The sequence below is a fragment of the Ascidiella aspersa genome, chromosome 9, assembly GCF_963924565.1.
Source record: "Ascidiella aspersa chromosome 9, kaAscAspe10.2, whole genome shotgun sequence".
In the NCBI taxonomy this organism is placed as follows: domain Eukaryota; kingdom Metazoa; phylum Chordata; class Ascidiacea; order Phlebobranchia; family Ascidiidae; genus Ascidiella; species Ascidiella aspersa.
Genome location: NC_139455.1, coordinates 11,130,173 through 11,150,870, shown reverse-complemented (window position 1 = coordinate 11,150,870; position 20,698 = coordinate 11,130,173). Strand labels below are relative to the sequence as shown.

Below are 20,698 nucleotides of genomic sequence, written 5' to 3'. Positions count from 1 at the left end.
ACCTTTGTAATGAAATTAATTTATGAAAATTACAAAAAGTACAAAATAATCAACTGTAATATCAATTTAGCACCTGCCATAAGCATAGGTATTTTTTAACAAACCTACTATAAAAAACGTAGTGAAGTAAACAGGTATGGTTTTGAGTTTTGAACTGAGAACAAGTAATTTAACATATTTTTACTTACCTTCAAGCAAACTTTGAGGTACGTTAATAAAAGTAGGTTTGTGTTGTCTTGGTAAATAACGATGACAAAGCTAAAAAATATAAAATACTAACATTAAGGTAATATTTTTGTAAAACAAAATTGGGAGTCATCCTAAAGAACTAATATATTAAGGCAACCTTTGAACTATTTTACTTCCTGATGTGTTAAATGAACACTTGTCGACAGGGGCGTATCCAGAAATTTAAAAAGGGGGGGGTCCCGAATTTTCAACTTTGGGAATTCCCCGCTTTTTCGTCTGACGTTAATGACGTCATAAAATAGTGACGGATATGACATCATAAAATAGCGATTGTGATAACGTCATAAATAATACCGCTTATTGTGCAATTGTTAACTTCAGGAGTAAATCGAAAACAAGACCGTGAAATATGTGTGATTGATTTTGGTACATCCATGTACGGGACCACGCTAAATTGCAAGCACGTCTTTCGCCACCTGCAATACTAAACGAAGATCGTTTTCCCGGGTGTTATTCGACCAGCACAGCATAAAAACGCCACTTAATTAGTTCTAAAATGAGTGTTGTTAACCTTTTTTAAGAGAGGGCAGACCTGGCGAGCGAAGCGAGCGCGATTTTTTTGGGGGATAACGGCATTTCTTTTAATATTATTGCCAGTTTTATTACATTGCCGAAACTAAAAAATGAAAATATATGTCCAAATTTTTTAATACGTTTTTCATTTGTCCGCGACGCACTTGGCAGCCCTCCACGGCGCAACGGTGAAGCAGCGCTGTTCAAAAGACTGCATTAAAATGTAAACAAAACGGACGTATTTAATTTTCGCACTTAAGTAGTTAAAATAGTCGAAAAGTATATGAAATGGAAAACTGCGAGAAACATCAGCACCGCCTAACTCGACGTTATAAGCGAGAAAAAGGCGGAGACCGCTTGATTTATTGTTGTTAATTGTCGAACACACAATTGCTAATCAGCCAGCCTGAACGAATAAGGAAATGCGATAGAAAAAATATCCTGCGTTTACGGTCGACCAAACAAGAAACGAAAACAGCGTTTTGCGTTTGATTTTGGTTTCGCATTAGGTTAAGACGCGTGACCCAATTACATTAAAAAACACGCCGCTTCGGACAGTGAGTTTAAACGCTGAGAAAAACGAACAAAAAACGATATTGTCACTTACGAAAAGGGGGGCCCCCAAAACCCCCCCACCCCCCCCCCCCTGGATACGCCACTGCTTGTCGATTATCCTCAGCGAATAAAATAAGGAACTCTACAGTAAAAACTGTCCTACTTCCACGGTCTACCGACCCTAGATGCAGACACAAGACAAAACATAGGATTGTGACTGACTTCCAAATTACATTTTCAAACATTATCACTTAGGAAAGTGAGTTGAACCAAATATAAACAAATGCGATATTACCACTGGAGGGTCACATCCCCGGACCCCCTCCTGAATACGCCACTTAACAGTGGTGTTTACTTCCACATAAAATATAATGTTGATTTATTATTAGGTGACCAATATTTGTGCAAATTCTACCTTCCATAAGCAGGACAGGAAAGTGTGTTTCTCCGCAACACTTGATGCCGACCATTTAAAATTCTTCTCAAATTGTAGTTCAAATTCTGTAGTTTCCTACAAACAAATTAAATACCAATAATTAAATCTTGAATAATCAAAAATACGATAAAAATTATCATTCAGATGCACAGGAGATAAAGAGCCCTTTGTAATTAATGTTTGTCAAACCAATTTTAGAATATTTGTCATTATATTTAGGTATTATTTCCCATGACTACCAGGTTATTTTGACTCAACAGTTACATTCATTAGCAATCAGAAGTAAACAGTATTTGGCTAGCCATTAAATTTATAAGGTCCCCCAAACACCTTCAAATGTTTATAAAGCGTACCGCTTATGAAAAATACAGCAGACAATGCCAGAGAAGAAAACAAAAGACTTTAGGCCAGTGGTTAACGACCTATAGCAAATGACATGATATGCAAGCAGCTTTCGGATAACCACTGCTTTGGGCAGTAAAAAAATGCAGTATGTAGTCCATTTTTGAAGTTATATTAACAAAATCTATGTTTCCTTTTGTATATAAATCAATAAGAGCATACAATTGAAAACAAACAAAACAAAAAAAAGCTAAATTATTTTGATGTAGTAAGTTTGTTAGTATATAAAAAATAAAAAAATCTCTCTTCTCTGTGATTTGAATAGTGATTTTAACAGTTTTAGAAACTTTGTAAATAAAAATTAAAAAATACACTTATTTTGATATAAAACAAAAAATTATAAATGTTTTTTTGAACCAGTTTAAAAACCTAAAAAAATAAGGGTTATATTACACAAGAGTGAAGACGGGATATTTGATAGATTTTTTTCAAGCAGTAAGCACAAAAATATCTTCATGGTATGTTTATATTAACCTTGTCATTTTCTTTTCCATTGACACATTTAATTTCTTTTAGTGGCCATATCTTTTGCTTCTTGTAGGTTTCTCCTTTTTCCTGTCGCTTAATTTTGCTCACAAACACTTCAACTGGCCTCTCTGTTGTTACTAAACATATATATAAAATAAGTAGCTTGTTAAATAAAAACGATATATTTTTAATTACCTGATGCACAAAGAAAGGATTTCTTCTTTTTTCCACCAACTTTACCGATATGTACAACTCCAAGTAATCTTTCCTTATGCGGTGTAAAAACATCTCGCTGCAGTGCATGTTTTATATCAGTCATATCAATTTTTTTATCATAAAGATTAAATTTACTAGCTGCAATACAAACAATATATTTATAAAATAGTAGTTAACCAAAACTTCTAAATACATATTTTATTCTCTGTCATACATATATATAGTACATTGAATTAAAAAACAGGTACACTTAATCGGCTAATGATTTAGGAAGGAATAAAGGTTTACAAGATACATTTTTGCTTAAGTTAGTTTATTGTGCATGCATCTTCTGTGGTACAGATCTACATCAGGAAAAACCAAACTTAAGCCTATAGTCAAATCCATCCTGCCAGTATATAATTCCTTCAATCCATGACATATTTTTTCGGAAATCCAAAAATACCATTATTTTAAGGACAAATTTTGTTTAAATTTTCAACTAAACAGCAATTTCATAAAACTCATTATATATTTTAGAAAATATTTATTTTAATGTTTTCTCTATATAATAATATTCATTAAGTTAGATAAGTTTGAAACAAAGTTTTAAACACGCCCATAATCTTTAATAATGTTGTTTAAATATTTTCAAGTTTATGACTATTTGAACAAATTTTTATATACTGAAGCTTGATTTTTATGGCTGAACATGACTAAATATTAATATTATTAAACCTTAAAAATAACATCCAATACATTGAAAATTAATGCAGTTCTAAGCAAAAAGGTCTATGACAATTAGTGCATCCAAGGGCAGAAAAGTCTGAATTTTATACCTTAAGATTGTGGCAATGCACTACTTGAACCTTAAGGTAAACTCCCGGCAGAGATAATTTGAAAATATACACTGAAAATTCACATAAGATAACAAAAAATGTGAGATATGCGTACCACTAGTGGTCAGGGCTGCCACTCCTTGGAATTTTTCCCAAGATCTTGGTATTACCTTGGAATCTGGGAATATCCGTTCCATATCTTGGGAATTTTAATTCATTAGCTGGTTAAAAGTGCAAATAGTTTTTTACTTATATGTAAGGACCTATTTAGAGTAAGGAAGTGGCTATTTGCCTGGCTCGTACTGGTACGCATATATTCATTACTGATTATAATCACTGTAATTAAACATTATGTTAGAGCAAGGGGTTGCGACGGCCTCCTAGATGTGGAGTATGGGAGCATTAATGGCGAGTGCAAAGTTAGCGGTGTTCGTTGTCTGCGTTTGTCTCTGGTCGAGGGACTTGAATCGCTACAGTACGTTACATCAGTGATGAACGGATATATGTGTGTTTGTTACGTGTTTATCAACACTTAAACACCCAAATTAATTAATTGCCATAAGCCAAATCTTAGAGTTCATTAAGTGATTTTACGATGTGATAAATAGGGTTTTAGATTACGCGTTTCAGCTTTCGTTTGCCAAATATATTCTTCAGTTACATAATATCACATTTGATGATGCAAAATTTTCCGTATTGTTGTGTGTAAAATTCCTGAGTTTTCCTGCTTTAGTTCGCCTCGTTTCAAACTTGACAATGTTGATTAATAGCGAAGATGGTAATGCGGCTTCAGGAACAAAACCTTTAGGGTTTGTGCAACGTTCGAGACGAGCCTGGGTGGCAGGCTTCATTAGTTAAAATAATTTACACGGGAATTAAATGCGACGAACCAGTGCCTATATTATAATTATTTAATATGTAGGCACTGGACCCTGATTGCATTCCACTGCCTTCTCGCCAGAGATCTTTGGCGTGGAATGCTTGCCCAAAACTACGCCAGTGACGTCATTTGGCGTGAAACATCGCCAGCCTGGTAAATTAAATGAGAAAAATAGCTGTTTTTGGCGAATATATTGTCCTATTTTGGCGTAGGATTTCAGCCAAAACACATATTTTGGCGTAAATCTTTGGCGGCTACAAATTATGGAATACAGTCAGGCACTGGAGGACATAGTTGCCATTTTGTTCTTAGGGTAAACATCTAGAATTACAATAAATTTAATCTTGAAACATCTCGACTTTTTATAGAGAAATCTAAAAAATAATCTAAAAAGGATTTTTGAAAATATTCAATACATTTTGACAAAAAATCAACATTTAAAGCTTAATGCTGTATAAAATTGCATAAAGGGTCTTACTTGAAGCTTTAGATCTAAGATTTTCTGTTTTAATAAATATTTTACTGAACATGTCCAGTTACTGAAATTTTGATTTCATAACTCATTATTTATTTTTCAATTCGGAAAAATTTTTAACTTTTTAAATTACTGAAATATTTAACCTGGATACGAATCTGTCACTAATTTAGATTATAATATGTTTTCTACAATAATCTAAAAAAACATCTAACATGTAGATTGTAAAATCCTACATCTAGAATCAAATCAAAACATCTAAATCTAGATTAAAATAATTTAGAATGGCAACTATGCTGGACGAACAAATGATTGTAAAGCGGACTTTGTGTTTAGTGACGTATTAAAGTACAACTTATGTGACGTAACAATGAACTTGCTTAGGTTGTGTGACAGAGTAAATGCTCTCTAGACCAGGGTTTCCTAAACTTTTTTGGACCACGGACCAATATTTGTAAATCTGATTTTTCGCGGACCGCAATACAAAGCAAAAAATAGTGCAACAAGTTAGATTTACGATACTGGATAGCAAAAGCTTTCGAAATCAATAAGTTGTGAATAACTGCGGCAATTTAGTTATCTTTAAAAGAGTACACATACTGTACAACAGGGGTCGGCAACCTTTTTCTAGTCGCGGGCTAAAACCAAACCCAGAAAGGTCTCTGCGGGCCGCACAAAATGAACTAAGAATTATGTCATTAAAATGTTAGAACAATGTAAATCAGGCAGGCTTCAGATATGTTTTTGTACTTAAAAACGTGTTTAGTCACTTGTAAGAAGGCAGTAAAGTGTTGGCGCAAAGCAGGACAAAAAGCGTTTGTTTGGTTTAAAATTCGAGTCCATACGTTGTTATTCATATTAAAAAGTGTAATAAAACCACTTTGAAAAAACACGATAACCTTAATTGTTAATGTAGTTCAGTTTTTGTTAACCTATTTAAAACAGGGCGCACCTGGCGATCAAAGTGAGCGCAAATTTTTGGGGCGTATACCGGCATTTCTTTCAAATTTCTTGCAAGCTTTTATTACATTTCAAAAATAAAAATGTATGTCCAATACTTTATTTCATTTTTGAACACGTTTTCCGTTTGTACGCGACGCACTTTGGCAGTTTGGCAGTCAGTCACAGCGCAAGAAGCGCTAATCTAGTTCAAATGACAGCATCATAACGTAAACAAACCTGATGTATAAAGATTGTTAACGCAAAGCGCGAAAAATTGTTCGCACCTACATAGTTAAAATAGTCAAAAAGTATGAGAAATGGACTTGTGTCTAGTTTGTCAAATGGGCTGCAGGTCGGATAAATTACATTCGCAGGCCGGATCCGGCCAGCGGGCCGTAGGTTGTCGACCCCTGCTGTACAATATGTGTAACTTTTTTTGTCATATCGCGACGGACCACCTGTGCAGTCGTCGCGGACCGTGGTCCGCGGATCACAGTTTGGTAAACCCTGCTCTAGACCCAATCACCCAATCGACGATAATAATGAGAGCTTCGATACACATGGATGCACACCAATAAGTCTGCCACAGTCTCTTATATTTCAGCTTTACTTGGGATTTTTTTCCTATTCTTGAGATTTTTAGACAAGAAACCTTGGGATAAATTGGAAATCAGATTGGCAGCCCGCTAGTGGTACGCGAAGATTTTTCAGGTGGTATGCTACGCGAGTAGCTTTCGGTTTTCACAAAAACTTGGATTCACAACCTTATATTTTGTTTATCCGGTTTTGTTTAGAAAAAATCCTAAAGCCTATTATTATTGTTACGTACCTATTCCTGTTGCTTCATATTATTACAATCTTTAAAATACAGGTCATGTAAATTGCCAACAAAAAGTTGGGTACACTATGCACGGATCTGTAATGTAGCTTGATAATAAATTGCAAAGCCAAAAAGGTCGAGTAAATCGACAGCATCTTGATTAAGACGTTTCGATACGAGCTTGTATCATCTTCAGTTAATGTGACTGAGAAGCAATTCAAGCATCACTTATAAGCGAAGGGACGCAATTATTATCAGTTTAAGTTTCGAAACTGGGAGCATAATTTAGCCCCTTCGGGTGTTGAACAGGTATAGCGGTGTTGATAAGGTGTCGACGTTTTGTTCGGGGCTGCAGTCTTGGATAGATAGCGACTCGAGTGCCTCCCCTTGCAGCACGTCCCTGTGGAAACCCCTTGTTTAACTGAAATATGAAAGAAATGTAATTTAGCAATATATATCTTAAAAAATCTATTAGGAATTTTTTGGGGGTACGAAGGATGCTCTGACAAAGGGGTACAAGCAGCATAAAAGGTTGGGAACTCCTGTATTAAACAAACGCACATTATTTGGGTTAGGGTGCTAGTTAGCGTTTGAGTTCGGGTGGGTTAAGTATTAATTCCTATGCAGATTTGTTAAGTCAAAATAGTGCATTGTCCAAGACCTCAAAAGAAAAGTCAGACTTTTTAATCCTAAGGATGCACTATATGTCGGAGACCTGTTTGCTTAGAAATGCACTAATTTCTGACGGATCGGGTAAATCTGCGTCGCACTACAAGCATGGTCACACCGGTTGCGGAGCACTGCTGGAGAAGAGTTATTTAGTTTTGTGGAGTTTGGTGGTACTGTGGTTATAGCGTTGAAATATACCAATTCGACATAACTGCGATTTCGCGCCAACGCAGAACAAACAAGTCACGCACTTTTTTATCGATCGACCAGTTGAGTGTCGTGAAATAATAGCCTATGCGCATTGCGGCCCGCCTGAAGTTTACGTGCGGCCCACCATTTGATTAAAAACAATTGTTTCGACAACCATCAAAACGCGTAGAGCGCGCAGTATTTGATGTAGACCTAATCTCATATTTTTTCTGAGATTTTAAATTAAGCAACAGCCAAGGCATTCGTAAACTATCTTAATTACAATTCAAGTCATTATTAGAGCAAGACCAAAACACTTCAATTTAGGCCAAGTCACTTGTCCAAATAACTTAAGTCAAATCAATGGTAAAAAAGACTTAATCAAGTCATGTCATTTTGCTCAAACGACTTTATTTGACTTAATCAGTCATTCATTTAGGTCATAAAAATAAAATGATATGTTTTACTGGCCTATTTAACCCCCACACAAAATACCTTACACTTACTCTGTATTTTTTATTCTAGATTTGAAATCTGCAATTCAAAAGAGGAAGGTGTGCTATTTTAAAGATTTCTATTCAGCATAAATTTACTTATAACAGTGTATTCTATAAAAAAAAACTTTAATACCAAACATAAAAACACAGTTTATTTGGTTAGACGCATCCAAAAAAAACCACCAGAAATATGTAACACCAAAGTGTTATTAAAATACCACAACGCAAAAGTAAAACTTGAATGATGAAAAGTGTTGTTATTTTTGTTTGTTCTTTTGTTCAGTTTGTTATTGTATGGTCACTTTATGTAGCATTTTGTGTTTAAAAATAGTTTTGTATGCACAATTTAGATGAGATGGCGTGTCCAACTCAACTGCAAAAAATGCACAAAGCAGTACAGAAACAACTAAAAGTTATGTTTTTCCAGCTTGCTTTCTCAGTAAAATGTAAATCTTTTCTTTAATCCAATCTTTGTTGTATGGAGCATAAGTTTGAGAACAACTTTGAAAGACCAAGCAGCACAGATCAGCTAGATCATCAATAAAATCAAACAGCTGGCTGATGTCATATGTGATCGAAGGACTGTTGGGATTAATACGCTTCAAATGCTCTTCATAAATTTTGCAAACTCCTGCGATAAATGAATCAAGTTTATTTTACAACACTGTCTATTTCGTCCTCTGAACTATTAATTATACACATGCATAGGCGCCAAAAGTGGGTGTGCAGAGCATTTTTAAACGCTCTGGATTTCTGACAGGTCGTCAAAACACCTTGAAATAACTTGGCCCCTGGAATTGAGCAATTAGTGTGCAAAATAAATTGTTGTTACACAGTTTTAGTTCACCAGAAGTGTTAAGAAATTTTCTGGAATTACCAACAAGACACAAGGCCATGGATCCTCAACTATATATTATTCACGATGAGTAAAAACAATTTTTTTTTAATCTTCAATGCAAACATTTTTAGCCTAAAGGCACAGTAAGAAAGTTGAACACTATGCTAAATGGTTTGTTTAAGTCATAATGTGCAACAACACAAAATCTGTTATCCAAAAGCGGTCACAATACTCCACTAAAAAAAATGCATTTTAACTAAATCATTTCACAGTGGTTTGGTACTATTTTTTGATATACCATGGTCCATACCATGGATATGGTAATATTTTAAATTAATGCAACATAATATACAAGTAAGAAAATAAAATTCAAGCTTATCTCTATTTAATCATTCAACTCTTATTTATCATCTGCAGAATGTTATCTGTGACTGGTGTCCAAATCATTTATTGGCCGTACAAACTTAAAAATGCTTACTGATAAAACCGCTGCACAACGCGCGATAATTACCTTGACCATTAGGCGGTTACACCGCGCTACGCTTGACTAAGTCCAAGCGAAATCACGTATCAAGCAAGTGCAATTCTCCAAATAAAGTGACTCATTTTTATGTCTGGGAGAAATGAATTAAGATTATTGCGACGCATCTCGTGCTCTCCTGCGCATATTGCTCCTAACATATGGGTAACTTACAAGGCTTACTTATTGTACCTATAGGCAGCCAGTATATCTTCTTTATATGGATATGTAGGTTGCGTAAGATGGGATAGGCCGTCCCACCAGAGGAACCATTTGTTGCACCCTTCATTTTGGGTTATTGTGACAAAAAAAATCGACTAGTGATTAACTCTTTTTAAGAAGCTACCATTTTGTTATAGTTCAAAAGTTTTCAACTAACAAATTTTAATATACTTAGTTTTAATTGTTTTATGTATGATGTAAAACCTTTTAAACGGTTTCCCTATCCATAAAATACATTAAGAAATGCACCTGGTTAAAATGGATCACCATATCAACATGTTTGTAAGAAATATTGCAAATGCAGCTAAAACTTCACTAAACAAAAATCATACCTATTCGAATTAAAACAAAATTATTGTTTAAAAGTCCACTAAAAAAACAAACGAGCAAACAGACAAGATTTGGCCTAGGTCGTGTGTGTTGAGAGCTATCAATGCAGGCAGAATATTTGTATAATGTATTCAATGTAAAAATATAGACATAACACAACTATGTGCCAAGACAGTCACTCTTTACCACGCACTTTATTTAAAGATATTTATTTTCGCTTACCACAGCTAAAATTGTCCTTAACAGGTTAGTTTTAAACTTATGTAAGTGTAGCAGGTGGAGTTAAAGTTGTTTTTAATGTTTGTGGTACAAACTGATCAATTTAAAACAACGGTTTCTTCCGGTCCCATCTTGCGAACCACACTGTCCCATCATATGAAACTCTGGTTTCCAAAGACGGGACACAACAACGTTTTTTCTAAGATGATTTAATAAAAAAGTTGAAAAGCTAGAGGCAAAGTTACAAGTGTTTTTTAGGCGTTAAGGGGCAGGGGTATCAAGTAGGCAAGATATTATTCAAAATTATTGTTTTAACTGAGAACTACAATCATTTCAAAAAATGTGTCCCATCACGGGCAACCTCCTTCCACTACATAAGGTAATTACTACATAAGGTAATTATGTACTAATCGTTGCAAAATAGTGATAATCTGGGCTTCAGGAGACGACTGGAGGTCGAATTGAAGTAAAAAAACAAAAACTTAAATTGTTTTTTGCTTGCGCACTTCAGTAAAATAAAGTGCATAAGTGCCAAAAATTTTGCGCAAAAAAATGCGCTTAGCGGGAACACTGATCATTGCAACCATATTTTGTTCTAACTAGTGTGTTACAAATTCAGATATCCTTAAGTTACTATTTTGTGCTGGCAAACCTTAATCATGTACAGCAAAGACTGCAGATGCTTACTTTAACATCATTTACGTTGTTTATGTCGAATAGCCACAAAATCACGTCAAAACCACAGGTTACTACAGGTCAAACTGGTACTATAATATAATATAATAGGAATATTACCTCAAAGTCAGTGAGAGGAGGCAAAGTAAAGCAACTGCTATAAGCATCGGCCTATTGTCATGCGTAATCTGGTACACCCCTGTACACCCCATCAAAGTGGTACACCCTGGGGTGTACGATACACCCGGTTGAAAAGCACTGACATAGACTATTTGCCAATTCTAAGCTATAGTTGTGCAAGTAGGCGATATTTTGAAATATCGTATAGTGTTCAATGGGCTGTTCGGTCCCTCAAAACATCTTAAAATGCACTGCTTACAAATATTATTAGAACTTATTTTGTTACCAAAACTGCAGCAATTGCTTATAATTTTCGTATACAAAAATTCAATAAATACAGTAAAAGTAAAATTATTATCGCTGGGTACATCGCAAGTCCTATAAACTTTTTCAAAGACGTCAACGATCGGGTTAAACATTTAAAAATTAACAACGTTTAAGTTAAACAATGAACCTCATAACTATTTACCACTGCAGCAATGATGTCTTTGTCTTTGATTTGATTGTTTGCCGGTAAACAATTTTTTAAAACGGGACAGATGGTCTTTATTACGATCATACAACGGAATAAAGAGTCTTTATTACGAGCTTCGAACATGACTTTGATTAAACGTATTATAACTGGCGCTAAGTAATATTTTGCTGTAGTGGTGCTTAACACAAGTTGTCCTACACCAACTAATTAAATTTCTCGCCAAAGCCACTCGGGCGAGTGGGTGTCAATTAGCACTCACCCGGAGTGATTTGCACTCGCATTGGCGAGCGGGCGAGTGCTTAAGCCCAAACCTGAGTTTATAATACTTGATATTTTATTCCGACACCAGTACCTTGGACAAAAACAATCCTATACCGAAATAATTGCCATGCAGAAACAAGCAACATAGATAAAATTGAAACATACAAATAACATTTTTTTTAAGGTAATTAGGCAAAAAATTGCTTTATTGTTAAGAAGTTTAGTTACATACAGCTATTACCTTTTATTTCTTTGTAAAATGTACCTTTTATGTTAAAAATAGGATCGCAAATCAAGAAATAAGTGTGATTGATTTTGGTAGAATTGTGTTTCGACTATCAACAGCGCAGTTTCCTAAGTTTAATGTACGGGACCACACTAAATTACAAGCAGGTCTTTCGCCACCTGCAATACTAAACAAAGATGTTATCTCAGGTGTTATTATGCCAAGATTAGCGCAACATCCGCGCCAAGGTGCCAAGTCAGGTAAAAAACAAGTTGCGGTTGAAAGAAAATAAGTTATGTCAATTGCACACTAAACACGTGGTCTTAGGATATGCTTATAAAGAATAATTTTGTGATAACTATTATTACATGAAAAAGGCAACTTTGAACAGTCAAAAGTTAGACAATCTTTTATGAGAATCTGCTTTAGTCCAAAAATGCCAACGTTACACCAAGACCGGATATTAACGGAGACAGCAAACAGTGAGAAATGTTAAGCCTAACTCAACGTTTTTAGCAAGTTAAAAAAGGCAGAAGGCTTGACTTAGCGTTGTCATTTCTCGAATACACCCTTGCTAATAAGCCAACCTGAACGAATGAAGAAAGGCAAAAGAGAAAAACTTTGTCGTGTTTAGGGTAGACCAAACAAAAGACAAAAAACAGCGTTTTACGTTAAATTTTGGTTTCGCATTTGCTGGAGACGCGCGACTTAATGACATTAGAAAACATAACGGCTTTGGACAGTGAGTTAAACCCTGACCAAAAGGATAATATCACTTAGGAAAAGGGGAGAGCAAAACCCCCCTGGATACACCACTGATTCGGACCATAGGTACCAAATTTTAAACATCCGGGCATAATTTACTAAAAATCCCAGGATGTGCAATTACTGCAACCACACATTTGTCATCCATAACAAATTTAATGAGGCCTTACGAAACTTACACAGATATTGTATAACAAACCAACCTGGGAATAATTTAATAGTAATGATGTACAGCTTTTAATGGCTTACTACAGTGTGTTTAACCATGCAAAAGTTAGGCAGATTTTGCAAAATATTATGTTTTTTACAGTAGTTTGAACAGAAGCAATTTCGTACTTGCTTCAATATCGGGCAAGTCAAAGAAATATGTTTGTGAGTGACTCTTAAATGATAAATGTTACAGATTGTCGTAAAGATGAATGACATGCTTAGCCCAGTGTTATGGGCGCTGGTCTAGAATCCTACCACATTTTTGTCCGGGAATTTATAGCATTGCTAATATTATTTGGGTTAGAGTGTTAGTTAGGGATGCTCAAAGTAGAATATCAATTCGAATCCAGATGGGATTCGAATCCAATTTTGCCATTTATTTCGGGTAATTGGAACCGATATAATTTAATGTTGTACCGCGGATTGTTGCGCCTAATTGCACAAACACGTGTGGTAAGTTAGCCGGTCACCGCGGCGACCAATTTATAGTGCTTGCTTGAAATGTAACATCGTAGTGCAGTGTCAGCGTTTTTTCGGGCTACCAATTACCACGTCTCGCGATAACGTTTGTCTAATAATTAAATGTCAATCAAGCGTTATTGGGCGAGCAGCTAACATGTAATGTCCGGTGTGGAGTTCGCAATTTCCCTAAATGCGTTAAGTTGCAAAAGTAACATATCGTTGCAAAACGTGCTGGCTGTCCACAAAATGCGCTATGGGGTTACTTAAGGTCAACTTTAGGCCAATATTCAGGGAAGTTATGCAGTTATGCACAACGTAATTGTCAAGAATTCGTTATGTCAATAATAACTTTGTATTCTTTGCAGTACATCATTTGACTGCATAACAGATAATGTTAGTCAAAAAAGAAGCAGTAAGACTTAACAATGCTTTCAAAATCAGGACCGAATTGCTTAAGACTTTTGTGTGCAGTGTTGCATTTTCTCACTATTGGCAAAAATATAAGTTTTGGACACAAGCTGGACAGTTGACATATTACAGTTTACAGAACGGCTTCAAATGACAGTTGTTAAGAATGTTAAACATATGAGAGAGTTTTTTTATTATAATGTACACATGTTAGAAAATTGTTTGGGCGATTTATTGTTGTGATTGTGGGCCCTGTAGGGTAGATTAAGATTAATCCCTTCCCCAAACAAAATCGAGGTTAAATAATTTAATAAAAATATACTAGGATTCGCTATTCTGGATTCGTTATTCTAGATTCGAAACCTATTATTCTAGAATACCTTTGGATTCTACTTTGAACATCCCTAGTGCTAGTTCAGTATTATTATTATATTTAGTCCCCCATTTTTATTTCTTAATCACAATTTCATTTTTGACATCCTGTTTTGTTACTTAAAAAAAGTGGCAGGCTTCTAGACCAGCGCCCTGTTGTGTGCTATACACAACTGTTTATTTGTTACATTTTACAAAAAATGTGTACACAACATTGTAATTTGTTTGCATGGTATATTAGGGTTCCTCTTTTTCCAAATTTTTTACTCCCGGGAAACGGGATTGAAAAATCACAGAAATCCTGACGAAAAAATTACACCTAATTACGTCATTATGATGTTTAAAAATATTTTATATTAGCTCCAAACATTTAATTAAGCTCATTTATGTTCTGTAGTATTGCTTCTATAATCTTACAAGACCTTCTCGTATTAAAGGCTGCACCCTATTTGTTTTTATTTTGAAAAAAAGCCCATGCAGGGCGAATTAGAATACATTTAAATTACGTTTTTCCGCTGGTTAGCAACAATAAAGCAATTCAGGCAACAACTTTAAAGGTTTGGTAATATATTTTTTCTTTATATCAGTCAAAAACAACAATTTTTTTTCAAGTTTTGCCATGTTGCGGAATAACCGGGATTATAAAAAAACTTCCCGAGATTCGGGATCGTTAATTCGCGAGAAATCCCGGGAATTTTCTGTCGAAACATTCTGAAGAGAAACCCTACGGTATATGTCACAACATTTTTTAAATCAATGGCTGTAACATTGTGGCTTCAGCAAACTTTTATACCATGTCTGTCAATGAAATGACGCTTTCACACAGGTCGTATACTCATAACTTGTCAATGCCCCCAAACTAGATTTCTTTGCTTTTTTAGCCACATATATGAAATCACTCTGTGCGAACGTCCCGAGTCTAATTTGTAAAATGTTTTTCAAAAAAAATTATATTGATTTAAGCCAGTTTGTTGTGTGCGGTTAAACAACCTCTTTCTATAATATTCAAATTGGGCTGAAATTTCGGTTGGATAAATACAACAATATATCTTGAACAGTGTTAGAACGTATAAGGGTGAGAAATACAGGTAAACAGCAATAAAGAAAACTCTTATTTACCTTCCATGCATTCATTGACAGATTCATAATCGGAATAAGTACGGCCTTCTGGCTTCTTAGTGGGTTGAACTAATAAAATTGTGTGTGACATGATGAGATATAGCAACACTCAAGATTTAAAACCTACGAAATAAAAAATAGTTATACTTAATCACAAAAAAAATTTCAATACAATTTGAGGCGCTGGTCTGGAAACTTCCCACAACGCACATTATTTGGGTTAAGGTGGGTTAAGTGTTATTATTAAACAATGAATATAATAAAACTTACAATTAGATATAAAACGTAGGTAACTCTTTATATGTTGCCTGAAACAAAGCAATAACTGAACGTGCTACCCAGTCCTAAGGCGACCAAAATGAACTGCATTTATGAAAACGTGATCACGTGATATTGTTTTCAGTCATTCGTGACGTTATTCTGCTTAACCAAAAAAATATACTAAAATGCTTTTTTTTTTTAAAGTTTTTTTTTTTTAAATTTAAAAAAAGTAATTGCTTATTAGCAACAAACGAAACCAGCAAGATTTTAAGGGAAAAGTAATGTATTTAAAATTGCCCCGAGTAGGCTACTGCTACTGCAACCAACGCCTGTATATAACTATAGACAGGCGTTGCTGCAACATACATGACACTAAATACCTTGTAGGCAGTGGTGGGATTCAAATATTTTGTCAGCCGGTTCTATTACAAAGTCATATTTTTCAGCTGGTTCTGTTACAAAAAAGCGTATTTTTAGCAAGTTCTGTTACAAAAAGTCTATGTTTTAGTAGTTGTCTGAATACTTGTACTTATTACGCAATAATTCGATTCTTAGACAAACAATCACAAAAGAAAAATACTACAATTATTAAAATTAACACAATGTACAAATGCTACGTTGAAACTTGACTATTGCATATTTAAAAAAACACCTAAAAATCGGTGTATCGGATAGATGCAAAAATCCATTGACAGTAACCAGTAATGCTAACAGACTTGGTCCATAAAACCGAAATAAGAACAACATCAACGTCGGAATAAAACCAAAATAGGAGTAATACCTAATAAAATCGGAATAAGTCGTAAATCGGTCATAATAAGATCTAAATGGTCAGCATTAGGCCTAAACAACACTTTACCTAACTCTTAACCCTATTCCTAAGTACGTCACTAACTCACCTAACAATTTTCACTCTAACCTTTTTCTTACCCCACCGATTACCCACCAATAACCCTAAGGGCCTAAACAGAGTCAAAAATTCGGTGCCAAAACAGCGGCGCTCTAATGGCGCCGGTTGATCTCGGGCAGTAGTGGACAAATATTTTTACCGTGGGCCACATGAGAAACAAAATGTTGTGCCGGACCAAATTTAAGTAATATGACGTCATACTTGACTCTATAAAACCAAGGTAAATACCATGTTATTACGTTGGGATTTGCGCGCAAATGTACAACTGTAGACGATTTGAAGGCGACGAAATCGCGGCTATTTGGTTCAAAATGTTTTAATTTGGATTTAAAGGGGGCGTCACACATTGATCACAGATAAAATATATGTACATTTTTTGATATGTTGTCATTAACCAAGTGACCAGGGTGGTTAACTCATGCAGCAGCCCAAGGTTAAAACACGTGATAATTTTGTACAGATAAACGAAAAATGCCTTTTTCGCTTTTTGAGGTTTTACGTTGCCGATGTGTTTGCCATACTATTTGACATATTGCAAAAACGGTATAAATCGGAAAAAACAAAAACATGACATTAACTAAATTTGGTTGACAAAATGTGATTCGGTAGGCCATGTTTCAGAGGTTGGAAAACGGCCGTTGTACTAATTTCGTTTATATATTTTTAAGACGGAATATTAGGCTACGGTTTGACAAACTTTCGTTTAACAGAGTCACAGTACAAAGGGCGACTTTTGTTTAAAAAGACGCCCAAAAACGCGTGGAACTTAGCGAAAACAAAAGTTATTCGCGCGAAACGCGAAAACAATTTTCTTTTCAGTCAAAAAACAGGCTTAATTGAGTTTGGCGGGGTTATAGATCCGTCCTGGAAAAAAAGTGTTTATTTATGTTACAACCAAACATGTGAGTCGCCCTGGTTTTTATTTTAAGAAAAATGAGCCAAATTAACGGCTTGGTGGATCGTATTTTGCCCAGATCTGATCTAGGGCGTCAAAACGTCGACAGTAAAACGGCCGTTGCCAGACCAACGTTCCCCGATTGTCCCAACCCAGTACCTACATCTTCAGGCGTTATTTTAGCTATTTAGGCCATATTTCGATGCAATTATGTTTAGGAGGTATTCCGGCAGATTTAGGTCTTATTTAGACAATTTTGATATTATTCTGTACTGAATATTAGCCTACTGCGTATTCGCCCTTATTATGTCGTAGGTCTAAATCAGGGGTGGGCAATTATTTTTTCACGAGGGCTGTATGAGAAACTTGAAATGTTTTGGCGGGCCAGGTCAAAGTGGGATCTCAAATACATACAATATGACGTCATACTCGGTCGATCTAAAACAAATAAACTAACGAATTTGTTATTACAGTACGTTTGGAGTCGTGCGAAATGTGCATTTAAGCCGAAATTAAAGATAGGCGACAAAACGAAAAAATTGCGACTATATTTGTTTTAAAATGCAAGTTTTAATTTAGATTTAGGGGGGACGTCACGAATTGAGCACAGTTAATAAATGAACTTTGCTTAATATGGCGTTTATCAAGTTGTGGGGCGCGTTAACCCAAAGTTAAGATTAGACGTAAAAAATTTTGCAGAAAAAACTTACAATGTTTTTTTTTTGCTTTTTGAGGCTTTAAGTTACCAATGTGTTAGGTTGACAAAATGTGAATCGGTATGTTTCAAAGTAGAAAACGGTCGGTATTTCGTTCATATTTTAACGACGGAATACTTTCGACCGAAGCGGAAAAAATGTATAAATAACAGGCCAAGTTTGTTAAACTTTCGTTGGAGAGAGTGCCACAGTGCAGAGAACGCTATTTGTCTTCAAAGATGCCATAAAATCTCGTGAAACATACGGGAAAAGCAAAGAGATTCGCGCGAAACGCGTAAACATTTTCCTTTTTAGTCTATAAAACAAGCTAAAAAAAGAATTACCGGGTTCATGACTAGATCCGTCCCTGGACAGAATGTTAACGATACAAACAAACATGTAGAAACTCGCCGTTGTTTTCGTTTAGCCTATGTATTTTAAGAAAAAAAAGCCACGGGCCGGATTAAATTGCTTGGTGGGCCGTATGTTGCCCAGGTCTGTTCTAAATACTTTGGTTTTATACATTTTTCTGCTTTAAGTACTGTTGCTTTTTAGGTCTCATTGTGTGTTTCCATGCTAACCGGTTCGCTGATCTCATACAATTTCGTGAGACGGTTCTATGGAACCGGTGCGAACCGGCTGAATCCCACCACTGCTTGTAGGCCCTAATATTTTATTTTTATGTTGGTGTTTGACTTTTTTTACCTGTGCGTTTTATTGTAGTCATTTCTATTGTAGTCAAGTGTAGCCCTTTGTAAATACCTCAGCAAAAATGCGTCTCTTAATTGACGAGGTTCGACGAGGGCTTGTGGCTAGATTTTGTTATGGATTAAAATTATTGTTTTATTCAACTAGGGATCTTGTATACCATGGTACGTTTGCGGCTCTGTAAACAAAAAATAAAAACAAATCATTAATGTCCATTTTCAAAGTAGGCTACAATTTTTGGCAACCTTTAATAGAAAAGCCATAAAATGATGTTGATATCAGAAAGTATTTGTCTCATATTTTTGGTAAGCAGGGACTCTGGGTCTACGAAATCCAATTTTTGTCAAATTGTCAGTGTATCGTCAGGAAACAGTTATTTATATGTGATACTGCGTTGTAAAGCAGTGGCGCAGCCAGTCGAAAATTTTGAGGGGGGGGGCAAAAAGTTTGAACTCGGAAAGAGCGGTGCAAACGGTAAAAAACCTGCTACATAAATCAGGCGACCCATATGGCGTTGCTGGCGTACCGCGTCACAACTGCAACGTGGTTGCCAGGTTGGTCACCAGCGGAGTTGTCGATGGGAGAAGAGTGAAATTGCCAGAACTTCCACAACAACTGGAGCCACAATGGCTTTAAGACTCGTTACGCAGCGCGGACGAGCAAGTTAAACGTCGCCAAAAACGGGACTTAAAAAAAAACGTCATCGCAGTTCAGATTTGCAGTCCCTGTCTCCAGGCACTTATGGTAGGTTAAATCAGAATGATGCGTATAAAAAGTGTATTGTTGCCTTACCGAGTGATAATGTATCACGGTCGTTCGTATGTTGTTAATAATGGTACTATAGTAGAACTTGTAGAACGATACGTACAAATAGACCCATGTAATTCCTATCCCTGTAGAACCTATATATACTCGCTCTAGTCATCTGGTAAAGCCGCCTGCGCGGCTCTAGAAAGGGAGATTTAGAGTCATTTATATGTGATAAGATTTTTGTGTGCGTCCTATATGACGTATTTCAGTGTCTGTATTTAAGGGACTCTCGCAGTAGTGCGGCATACTTGTCATCTAATACGCCGTGATGTAATACATGCCAATAAATCAGTGACGTGCGGTGAGGTTCCTATAGATCAGTGGTTCTTAACCTGGGCGCTACCGCCCCCTAGAGGGCGCTGTTGATTTTTTAGGGGGCGGAAATACTCAGGGGGCGCTATATTCAGAAGGTGAAACAATATTTACCTCACTGTATACCGTACTCTTGCTTTGTATAGGCCTACTAGCCAATCTTTTTGTTACGTCATAATGCGCATCGTCCGGTCTGATGCTTACTTTATTCGCTTTTAAAACGTAGTCGGTCAGTCAGTTAGCTAAACTTCAGCTTCGGCTAGTTTAGGGTTATATATATTTTGTAGATTTGTACTATGTAATTGAGATATAATCTGCAATTGTGTTAAGTTATGAGTATAGTTTATTGATTATTATTTAACACAATTCTAATTTATTGCTGTTACTTGTAATTAGCCAAACCTAAGATGAGTAAGCAAAAGCGAAAGTGTCGCCAATACTCAAGTGAATACTTAAAATATGGTGTTATTCCTTCTGTGACTAATGGACAATTACCAATGTGTTTAATATGCGAGCAAACTTTTACAAATGAAGGAATGAAACCTTCAAGAATGATTGATCATTTGAAGTGATCTGAAAGAAAAATTTGAAAAACGCCCCACCGTAGGAGCACTATTCAAATCATGCGGAAATGAAGTTGAGAAAGGACTTGTTGCATCTTACAAAGTTTTAAAGCTCATTGCAAAATGTGGAAAACCGCACAATATTGGTGAAACTCTTATTATACCAGCAGTGAAAGAAATCATCAGTACTATG

At 35.6% G+C, this 20,698-nt stretch overlaps 2 protein-coding genes across 6 annotated transcripts in view; both read right to left on the bottom strand.

The window, feature by feature from the left end:
- LOC146132986 (exocyst complex component 1-like) overlaps positions 1 to 2,969 on the bottom strand; it is a 32,906-nt gene extending 29,937 nt beyond the window's left edge. For 4 of the 5 annotated variants that reach the window (XM_083396456.1, XM_083396457.1, XM_083396458.1 and 1 more), the window contains exons 1-4: positions 2,819 to 2,969; positions 2,630 to 2,760; positions 1,733 to 1,828; positions 189 to 258 (exon numbers count right to left, since the gene is read on the bottom strand). In XM_083396456.1, the coding sequence (XP_083252582.1) occupies positions 189 to 258; positions 1,733 to 1,828; positions 2,630 to 2,760; positions 2,819 to 2,942 (421 nt within the window). In that variant the 5' untranslated portion in view covers positions 2,943 to 2,969. The remainder of the gene's footprint in view (positions 1 to 188; positions 259 to 1,732; positions 1,829 to 2,629; positions 2,761 to 2,818) is intronic. The other variant, XM_083396460.1, reaches the window with a different exon arrangement.
- Positions 2,970 to 8,261: 5,292 nt separating this feature from the next.
- LOC146132985 (enhancer of rudimentary homolog) lies at positions 8,262 to 15,710 on the bottom strand. Its single transcript, XM_083396597.1, has 3 exons — positions 15,622 to 15,710; positions 15,352 to 15,474; positions 8,262 to 8,760 (listed from the first exon to the last, which is right to left on the bottom strand). The coding sequence occupies exons 2-3, from the start codon at positions 15,440 to 15,442 to the stop codon at positions 8,543 to 8,545; spliced, it is 309 nt and encodes a 102-aa protein (XP_083252723.1). The 5' UTR covers positions 15,443 to 15,474; positions 15,622 to 15,710; the 3' UTR covers positions 8,262 to 8,542.
- Between the last annotated feature and the right edge of the window lie 4,988 nt (positions 15,711 to 20,698).

Excerpts from the sequence above, each read along its gene's own strand:
- LOC146132985 (XM_083396597.1), bottom strand. The coding sequence starts at position 15,442 with ATGTCACACACAATTTTATTAGTTCAACCCACTAAGAAGCCAGAAGGC. Across the intron at positions 8,761-15,351 it reads TGTCAATGAATGCATGGAAG|GAGTTTGCAAAATTTATGAA; the intron begins GTAAATAAGAGT and ends CATTTATCGCAG.